Source organism: Thunnus maccoyii, chromosome 2, assembly GCF_910596095.1.
Source record: "Thunnus maccoyii chromosome 2, fThuMac1.1, whole genome shotgun sequence".
NCBI lineage: Eukaryota > Metazoa > Chordata > Actinopteri > Scombriformes > Scombridae > Thunnus > Thunnus maccoyii.
In genome coordinates this window covers 4,610,542-4,621,478 of record NC_056534.1, presented here as the reverse complement: position 1 = coordinate 4,621,478, position 10,937 = coordinate 4,610,542, and the positions used below count along the sequence as shown (strand labels likewise).

General features: G+C 37.5%; 1 protein-coding gene across 1 annotated transcript; it reads right to left on the bottom strand.

The window, feature by feature from the left end:
* Positions 1-401: 401 nt before the first annotated feature.
* On the bottom strand, positions 402-9,857 carry mrpl45 (mitochondrial ribosomal protein L45). Its single transcript, XM_042391532.1, has 8 exons — positions 9,751-9,857; positions 8,044-8,239; positions 6,366-6,483; positions 6,093-6,191; positions 5,919-5,967; positions 5,666-5,815; positions 4,140-4,313; positions 402-969 (listed from the first exon to the last, which is right to left on the bottom strand). The coding sequence occupies exons 1-8, from the start codon at positions 9,811-9,813 to the stop codon at positions 871-873; spliced, it is 948 nt and encodes a 315-aa protein (XP_042247466.1). The 5' UTR covers positions 9,814-9,857; the 3' UTR covers positions 402-870.
* Positions 9,858-10,937: the final 1,080 nt, after the last annotated feature.

The window sequence follows — 10,937 nt, the reverse complement described above, 5'->3', positions numbered from 1 at the left end:
ACAATGTTAACAGTAGTCTGTATTGATGTAATAACCATCTCCATGCCAGCAATTGTGTCAGTTTCCTCAAATGGTGGCAATCATCAGCACTTCAGCTGCTTCAGTGTCATTCAGTCCCAAACAGCTACAGTGACTCGAGGTTTCTTTTATCTCATTGTTAACCACCGCGCCAAGTTTTTTTGTCAATGGAGTGACCTAGTTTTGTGAGCATCGTTGCATGTTTGTGTTTTTGAATGAGCGTGCTGTAATTTGTTGTCACGTAAAAAGAAAAAAAAAAAAATGTTGTAACACATCCCTTGATTTGCAGAGAGAGAAACAGCCTATGTTCTGTTCTCAGTTTTGTATGTATCTTCTATGACAGATTATTCTGATAAAAGAAAAAAAAATCCACTGAAATCTACTGGTGTGAAGAAGAGCAGATGGGACACTTTATTTTTGTATTTCCCCCCCAAGGTCAACATGCAGTATATTCATCACAGAAATAAACCATGCAATTTCTGGACGTCTGTTTATTATTATTTTCTTTACATGTACACATTAAATTAGTCTCATAAAAAAAAAAAAAAAAAGTCTTGAAAGGAGTTGGTTGAATCCAGACTGTTATGTGGTGATTTGCTGCAGAGTAAGAAGCAGTTTTATTGGCTACAAGACAAAGCAGTTTGTTCATCCTAAAACTCACCTGCTGCTTCAACGTTTTAACAGCCAACAGCACTTTTCAAAACAGAAAAAAAAGCCTCCAAAGGAAGCCTGGTTTCCTGCCAAAACGGACTAACTAACCAGCCACAGCCAAATTTTAAACAGCATTTGGCCCGTGACTGCTGTTAATGTCCAACTGTGGTTTTGAAGAAAGGAGCAGTGCCACCTGGTGGTCTATTTATGCCACTGTACTGCCTCTGGTTTGGGAACTTCATAGTTGAGGGCGTCAAACTCTTCTCCTGGCTTCAAGGTTGGACCAGGAATCATAACAGTCTGAAAGAATAAGAGGAGCAACTTTAGAAAAATAAATTAAAATTAATATATTTCACAAATTGTCTCATATATTACAGATAAATAAAGAATCTCTCATTAGTGCCATCCACTCCACATGCAATGTAACAGCATATTTTGTTACCAGTGGACCTTGACTGCAGACCCTAATGAGAAAACCAGTTTGCAACATTCAACACTGTGGGAAGCCAACGGAAAATAACAAAGGACGGGTTCACAATGTTTCAAGTCTGTCTTAAAACAACAATCAGTCACACAAATGAACACTGAAACAGGTTTTTCTTGCTGTAATCATTCCTCCTGTTCATACTGACTATTAGAAGATCCCTTTCAAATGTGCTTACACTGTAAATGATGGAGGATAAAATCCATTTTTGCTCCTCATTTGGAGCAAAAATGCATTTAAAAGTTGAAGCTTATATGAGGCTTCAGCAGTCTGAGTTAGTCACATCAAGTGGATATCTGACACATTTACAGTCTTTTTAGCTTCAGTGTTTCCCTGTTGAGCTGCGGTGGAAGTATAGTAACAAAAAGAGGGACTCTGGCACTAAAGAGACTGTAACATTGAAAGATATCTACTTGATTTGACTCATTTGGACGCTGAAGTTTCATATTAGCTTCAGATAAACCTTTAAATATATTTTTTTGCACAAAAGGAGGACTGTGGATTTCCATTGTAAGTGCATTATGAAGGGATCTTCTAATGGTCAGTATGAACAGGAGGAATGATTACAGCAAGAAAAACATGTTTCAATGTTCATTTAGGCTCCTGACTGTTGTTTTAAAGACAGACTTGAAAAATTGTGAACCCGTCCTTTACTTGCCAAAGAAAAACCAAACACCTTCCTTTATTCTTTTTCTTTTATATCACTGTAGATGTTTCCCAGACTTTTTTTTAGAATAAGGAAGTATTTGCTATTTACTTTGGTTGTTTTCAATTTTATGATTACCAGTTACATAAACACAAGAGCAGCTGATTGAGCTATGATGTAAAAAAACTTTTTTTAAAATTTTGTTCACAGCTGGTGAAAATGCTCTGCTTTCATTTGTCGGTTGGCTCGACAGGTTTTGATTGACAGGCGAAGGAGCCTGAAATAACCACAGAATCAGAAGAGGTTTGGTGAAGCTAATTTTGGGATATCTGTAGCATATGCATGTAAAAACTGCCATTGTTAATTTGAAAAGTACAGAAAATGTAAAATAATTTAAGTACAATTAAACATCATCCATGTTTTTCACTGTTTCTGACAAACACCATTTAAGATTTATCTTGAGACTTAAAGCATTCTGTTATGGTTAATTAGATAATTAAATCTCTCTGATTTTCTTGTTGTAAATAAATGATGGGAAGAAACTTTCTTCTGTCTTGTTTAAGTACTGGCCATCATAAAGCAACTATGAGAATAAAGACGTCTCCAGTAGAGCTGCAACTAACTTACTTACATTATCGATTAATCTTGATAACTGTTTTGTCTATAAAATGTCAGAAAATAGTGAAAAATGTCAGCTACAAGGTTTTAGAGTCCTTGGTGATGTTGTCAACTGTCTTTTTTTTTGTCTGATCAACCATCCAAAATCCAAAAATATTCAGTTTACTATCTATCTTACTATGTATGACACAGAAAAGCTTAAAATCCCCACATTTGTTTGCAGTTTTTGCTTAAAAATGCATTAAAATGATGATCACAATGGTTGGAGATTAATTAATTGATTAATTGATTACAGCTCTGGCCTCCAGCAGACTGTGTCCCCACTTTTATGTTTATTTGACAAACACTTTTGCAGTAGCGCTGATGGTAAAACTCTGCGTTTCTGTCAGAGAAGCATCTGTCAGGCTCCATCTGTCAGGAACATCTGAGACACTGCAGAGGCTGAGTCACAGATTTAAGGTGATTACGCTCTCTACGTTTTGCAGCGATGCGTGTAATGCAAGTCATCTTCTATTCTGGTCTTGCGAACAGAATGACATTACAGTGTGAGGACGAGCGCAGACACTTAACACGACCTCGGGAATTTAACGGGACTGTGTTTATCCACCGACACGCACGTAAACTTTAGGGAACAGATCACCAGATGATCCATGTGGTTAAGGTCTGAACCACAACAACACTAACCAGCACATCTCCTGTGTGTTACTTGAAGCGGATATAATCAATATTTTTCATAATAACAAGCTGACACTGAGTAATGTGTTGGTCGTGGCTCGTAGTGATGAACCTACAGAGAATAATCAGCGACTCTGCAGCTCCTCTTAGCTTTACGGAGCTTTATAGTGAGTTTCAGCTCATTGTTTATCTGTCTGGTTGCAACTTTACTGTTTTGGTTCACTCTCAGCGCTCTCATAGTGTCATTTTTGGCCACATCAGGCAGCTGTTTTGTTGCAAGAAGCTCTAAAAAACCACTGTACGCAAACGGCAAACAGACACAGTTAGCTGCAGACTAGCTGGTGGACACAGTGGAGCATTTAGCAGCTAAAGAGCCAGATATTTCACTCAGGAAGTTGGTGGAGAGCAAAAACAGAACTAAAAGAGAGTGAATAATGGACTTATAATCACCAGGTGGACAGAAACACGACTCTAAATGAACGATAATGTTGTAAATAAGCAACTGTTTGCTAGCAAGCGAAACATAACGGTAGCATGATGCTGTTAAACTGTATTGTGTTATAATGAGAAGTGTTTCTAATACCTTCATTGATACAAACGGGTTCGGACAAAATATCAGTAGCAATTTTAACAAAAATTATAACCTTCATGAAAGTAGGATTTATTGCAGGACTGTTGAACATCCTCAGTGAAAGACGATGAGGAGCTCAGACGGTTTATTAAAATGATGGGTGAAGTATTTGGGAGATATTTATGAGTCTATTTTATGAGAAGAAGTAAAAGCCGTATGGAGATAACGTATAAAAGCATATGTAACAGTAAGGAACGGAAAAATAATTTACGGAAAAAATAATAAAATGATAATGAAAAGCCTGAAACACTAAACATATTTCACCGACCCTGTTCCTGTGGTCATTAAAGTGAAGTATTAACTGTCCAGTTAATAAAGGCTTTTTAATTTCCTTCTGACATAGAGAGTGCCTTGGACCTCTGCCTTTTTCTTAGTAAAAGATAAATGTTGTCAGTCGGTGCAGAGCGGAGGGTCACCTTAATAATCGGGTCCTTGGCGGGAGCCCAGGACGGCACTATTTTTCCGTGTAACCTCCAGCGGCCGTACGGGTTGACGAGGTGTCGCTCTATGACCAGATACTCCAAGACGTCCTTCGGCTGCTCCTCGCTGCCCAGCATCAGCCTACCGAAGCGGTCGTAGATGGCCAGAGTCTGCAGGGAAAGACGACATAAAAAAAAAAAAAGAAAAAAGATCCATGTGGTTAAGGTCTCTGCTCTGCAGGGAAGCGAGGGCAGCGTTGCAGGTTATAATAATATTGCAATTAATCAGTCTTTATCTGAGCAGATTGAGATTAACAGTCAGTTCAGTAGGTTGATGCTGCATTCATGTCCTGTCAGAGTTATCGTAATTACAAGTTTCTCTCTGCTCTCCTTAAATCTCAGTTCAACATGTGTACCTACTAGTTATGACATCACAACTAGTTTGGAGCCAATCGTGGTTCAGTATTCAACTTATAGAAGTGTGATGTGGAAAACTTGAACACTGGGAAGGAGGAGATATCAGCAGGAAAAACTTATTTAGGGATTCTGAATTTTTTAATGAGGGCGAAGTAGGAGATGATGTCATTTTAAGGATTTTAACAAGATAACTGAACTTTTTTTTAAAGTTATTATTCAAAGTAGAACATTTTATAAACATCTTAAAACATGTCCGGAGGGGATCTTTAAGTGTCACAGTGAATATGATGATTATGCAGTCCTGCTAACGGAGCATCATATTTATATCCTCATATTCCTTTTAAAGAAGAAATTTAAAGCCAACTTTTATGCTAATGAATACTTCGGAGTGATATGGAGATATAAGTAATATGATGTATAAAACCTCTTCTGTTTCGTCCCTTTGATTTATGTTCTACATCGTTTTCCTTTACTGCCACGATTTACCTCCGAAGTATTTTGAAACAAGTGAAAAAATGTTAGGGAACAGATCACCAGATGATCCAGAGTTTTCCATTTTACTTTTAACAAGTGCCATTATTTACCATGAATCTTTTTGGCTCCTGATCCCTGCATGTTTTTTTAGTATGTTTTTGTGTTGTTATTTGTCTTCTTATGTACTTTTTTAGAAACCTTTTTATTTTTTTCTGCCGTCATCTTGACCAGGACTCCCTGATAGCAGAGATATTGTATCTCAATAGGATCTTTCTGGTTAAATAAAGGATGAATAAAATTATTTGTTATCATAAAGAGCAGTAGTTCATTATTTAAGCAATGCTATCTTATGAAGCCATCATCATTTCACCTGAAACACTGTACAAATATCAACTTTCTCAGTGCTGTTGTTCTTGTATTTGACTGATGAACAGAAGTTTACAGTGAGATTATTTTCAGTTTTCATGTTCGGATGTGATTTTAACTGAACTTGTGCTCAAAACTGGACTTTATTCTTGGCAGCACATTGTTAAGAACTACTGGAAACAGTATCTGTATTAATCATATCCAACAAAATGATATTAACACACATTTATAGAAAAAACTATAGTCCGTTAACAGGAGAGTCATACCTGTCTGGAGTGCATGCGGACCGTCACCTGACCGTACAGGTTGCCTTTACTGATCATGTCAGGGCAGCGGGCTTGGACCACCTTGGGCGCCTCCAGGGATTCGACGAACCTCCAGCGGATCGTCTTGTAGCGGTTCCCTCTCGTCATCTCCTGAACACGAGACAGAGGGAATGATGGGAGTTGTAGTGAGACACCCAGAAGAGTAAATAGAGGAGACACTGATGAAACTGAATGAAGGCTCTTCAGGACTTACAGGGTAACACCTCTCCGTCACCAAGGAGTGCAGTTTCTCCTTGTTGAACCTGAAAAACAAAACAGCAGGTCGGTCTTTAACTCTCACTTCTGTTACGAATGTCTCACTGTAATAAACAGAGTGAGAGCGGCTGTCAGCTGGCCGGTTGAAGTGTGAAACAATTGGTTTTCTTACTGCGTCAGGGCGTGGTGAGCCTCGATGAAGATCTCTTGAGCTCGCTCTGCAAAATCCTTCGTCGTGAACTGAGAGTCGTGCTCTTTGATCTTACGGATCCTGTGAAGACAACGACAAAAACTTTTACATATTTGGTGAAAAGTTGATATATTTGAGGTGAAACATATATATTTCCTCCAAAACAAACTCCACTCTCTTCTGTAGAATCCAGATGTTTGACAAGAAAAAAAACAACAGGAACAACAAGATAAGGACGGAGAGAGACGTTCTTACGCTAGCTGTGTGGTGGCGCTCTGTCGGATCTGTTCGGTCCGTTGTTTCAGTCCTTCTTTAGACAGAGTGGAAAGACGAGCGTCGCCCTCAGGAGGGATGTAGGCGTCGAAGATTCCCGCTGGTGAAGACAGCAGACAGGACTGATCAATAAGTGTATACTCATGGAGAGAAACTAGTCTCAATAATGGTGATAAATGAAATAAAAAAATTTAAAAAAGCAAGATTTACGAATGTGTATGATGATTTGTGGGTTATTTATGATGTTCATGAATGCTTTGTCCAATCCACAAACACCAAACAATTTGAATGAATGTAAAACAATTTTACAAATAAATTCATCACACCTTGAAGTAATATATCGGTATTTTACATATTGAATTTGATAAAGTTAAAGCTACATGACACCAGAATATTCCACATGAAACTACTTGGTTAATGATTATCTAATCACAGGGTGACGAGCTTTTTAATCTTTTTGGAAAAACTCCTTTCCCCATTTTGAAATTTGGCATGAATGCATTAAAAAGCCAGACGTCCGAGTTTTCCATCAGTACTTAAACGCTACATATGTTGTATATTGTAGCAAATGTAACCCGATACACACACATCAGGCGATCAGTGCACACACATGTAACAAGCTGTAAATAAATGCAAAACAACCTGACAAATCTATGAACTTGAAGTTGAATATTTATACACGATATGTAGATTTTAATTCTAATTCAAGGAAATGTGATGACATCACCCCATCATGGCCTCTCTTCACTGGCTGCAACGTTTTTAAATTTGACTAATTACATTCAAGGCTAAACGGGTTCTTGCTACAAAATACATTTCTGAACTCCTTATAAATGAAATCACAGTCTGAGGTCCTTCAGTGAAGCATCTCTTGGCTGTTCTTAGATCAAGGTCGGCAGCTAGAGGTGACGGAGGCTTCGCTGTCGAGGCCTCCCGACTCTGAACGCCTCACCAGAGGAACTCACCACCTCAGTTCCAACCTTCAAGTCTCTTCTCTAAACACACTCGTACAGACAAGCTTTTCCTGCTCTCAATCTACAGCCTGCTGTTTAATTGTGTTGAGCTGGCTTTAATATTTACTGCGCCTGCATTTTGAGTGGTTTTGTTTGTTTGTTTTGCTTTGTTTTTATTTGATCCTACATTTTATTCAAGCTTTTGGTGTTCCTTTACTCCGTGAAGAACTCTGTAACTATTGTTTTGAAAAGTGTTATACAAATAAAGTTATTATTATTATCATCATATAAAAAATGGTGATATTTATTGAAGTTGTGGTGTATATCTGTTTGTGGATTGGACAATGCATTCCTGAATACCATAAATTACCCACAAATCATCTTACACATTTGTAAATCTTGTTTTTAATTATAACACACACATATCACCATTACTGAGACCGTTTTGACCAACAAAAGGAGTTTTAATGCACAAATGCTGGCTGATTGATGACGAGCGGCTCCACCCTTCGCAGCAAATGTCGACTTTATTTGTCGACATTCACGGTGAAATTCAAAAAGCTGCATCATCAGGTCAACGTTTCTACTCCTCTATCTATCTTACAGTCTGGTTCAGCCTCACAGAACCATTAGCGAGGAGCCTGGGAAGAGTAGTTGTTTCCTGAGTTAACATGATAATTATCGGGTTTTCAAATGATCAATATTACCAGTGCAGGAAATGTTGATGGGCCTCTCAATGTACTGCTGTCTGAAAACGATGCCTGCCGTCTGGGCCTTGGCCTCCAAGTTCTCCGACCTCGTCCCCTTCAGCCCAACCGCCGGAGGGATGAAATATCGCTTCTTGGTCCGGACCGGCAGGAACAGTGGGACGGGATGCCACACGTCCAGAGACGTCTCAGCATTCTGAGAGGAGGAGGGAGAATAAATGTTTAACCATCATTTTCAAAATTATTATTTATCTCCGTGCAACATATAGTCACTAATTTTAGAGGCGTATAACCGACACTGCTAAGTATCTGAGGGTTTTTTTTTTTTTAAATTCAATAAAGATATACTGGCCAATTGTTTACTCACATAATTTTTTAACATAAATAAATAAGATTTTTGATAAGCATGTCTTATGGTTTAGAGCTGGAACTATTAGTCGATGCCAGAAAATTAATCGGCAACTATTTTGATAAGCAATTATAATTGTTTTTGTGCTTTTTTTTAAAGCAAAAATACCAAATATTTGCTGGTTTCATCTTCTTAAATGTGAGAATTTGATGCTTTTCTTTGGCATATATGATAGTAAATTGAATGTCTTTGAGTTTTAGACTGTTGGTTGGACAAAACAAGACATGTCGAGACGTTATTTCTTTGTGACACCAAAGAACATAAATATAGATTGATAGTTTTATTTACTCAGGGGAAACCAAATATTCACATCAGAAGCATTAAAGTGCTGCATAAACTTCTGTCAGTCACTGGAATTTGATTTCTCCATGTTGGTCCTGATGATGCAGGACGACAATCACCAAGTTACCTTTCAGTCTGTATAAACTTCAAACCTCTTGGTTTGTTTGTAAAAAGTCAGTGTGAACAGGAAATAGATCAGAACTACAGGTGTGAAAGCAAACTAAGAGACACTGAGCTGCATTTAAAGTGATTTCCAGTCAACTTTGAACAACCTGCTTTTGTTTATAGTTTATTGTTTATATGTGTCAGATATCCACTTGATATGACTGACTCAGACTGCTGAAGCCTCATATAAGCTTCACATCAACTTTTAAATGACTGTGTGGACACACTGTGGATTTTGGCCTCCATCACTTACATTGAAAGCACATTTGAAGGATCTTTTAATAGCTGGTATAAACAGGAGGAATGATTACAGCGAGGAAAACCTCTTTCACTGTTCATAAGGACACCTGACTGCTGTTTTAAGACACATGAAAAGTGTGAACTCGTCCTTTAAGAGTAAATGAATGGAAATTTTGAAATATAAATATCTTTCTTACATACTACCTCTTAATTATGCGGTAATAAGCCAACATTTTGACTGACTTACCATCTCATAGTTTAGTGTCTCCTAATTTTGACTTAATATTCAATTCGACTTTGTGACTTTTCATGAGTATTTTCATTATAACGCCAGTTCTTCCATTTCATTGATCCAGTTCAACATTTCATCCTACTTTTTTTTCCATTTTTCCTGTCAGAAACATGCTCCCACGTATCTGTGTGGATGTTATTGTGCTTTATGTGTCTTAAAGGACAGTTTCTCTCCTCCTGACAGTTAGCTAACATGAGCTAACGTTAAGCGACTTCCGGTCAGGACTCTGTGCAGCTTTCATATCATGCAAAAACAAACGAGCTGCTTCTCCTACAAATTACACGTTACATATATTAAGTGTCATTAAATGTCTCAGTACCTTCAGACTGCTGCCTGTCGCTCGGTGAAGGGCTACCAGCGTCCTCCTCATGTGCATCGCCATCTTGCCACTTCTTCTTCTTCTTCTTCGTTTTTATTGGCGGATCGCAAACCAACTTTAAAAGTGCATACCGCCACCTACTGTAACAGAGGGTGTAGATTCATGTATTCATTCATCTGAATACTGATTGGTCTATAGAAAATTAAAATAAAAAATAATTTAAAAAATTAAAAAATTAGACCCAATTTCTATTTCTACTATTGAGACTTATCCTGAGGCATTGAAAAAGGCCTAAAGCTCCCACTTTCATTGGATGGATTGATTTGTTAACTACATCAATGTCCTGTGAAATGATATATGAGAGATATATAAATTATATTTTCTGGTTTCTTTATTCCTCTGTGACAGTAAACTGAATATCTTTGGGTTGTGGACTGTTGGTCAGGACAAAACAAGACAATTGGGTGGAGCCGCAACAATTTTCATTATCAATTATTCTGTTGAATTATTTTTTTGATCGATAGGTCAGTCGTTCATTCGTACTGTACCAGAGTAAATGTAATTTTAGGAATTGAAAAAAGATTTAACTTTTTTGTTGAAAAACCATATCAGACAGAAATCATTATTCAAAGTATTTTTATATGTCTTAAAACATGTCTGGAGGGGATCTTTAAAGTCCCCTTCCACTCTAAATTATGCTTTTCTTCTTGTTCCTACAGTTAGATGTTTGAGCTTCAGCTTCACTGTGCAGGATGATGTAAGTACAGTATTTTGTTTTTTTTTTTACATTCATCTGCTGAAAGTGGAAAGCATAGAAACTTGAAGCCTCCAGTGCACAAACACTAAATTCATAGATTCTATTTAATGAGGGAAAAGGAGTAGAAGCCATTTTAAGGATTTTCTTGATGAAAAACCATACTAGACATACATTATTGTTCCAAGCAGAGTATTTTTATGTGTTATTACCGTTATTACATATGTGGAGGTGATCTTTAAGTAGGATTTTTCATGTAGTACTTGTAATAGACTATTTTTTACATCGCTATAAATTGCACTTTTATATTTGTAAAGGATCTGAATGCTTCTTCCTCCACTGATAAGATTTTATAGTAATAGTAAAATTGTTTTTGGTTGCACACTTGCACAGCTAATATACGCATGACGTTTGGCACGTAGCGCTGAAACGT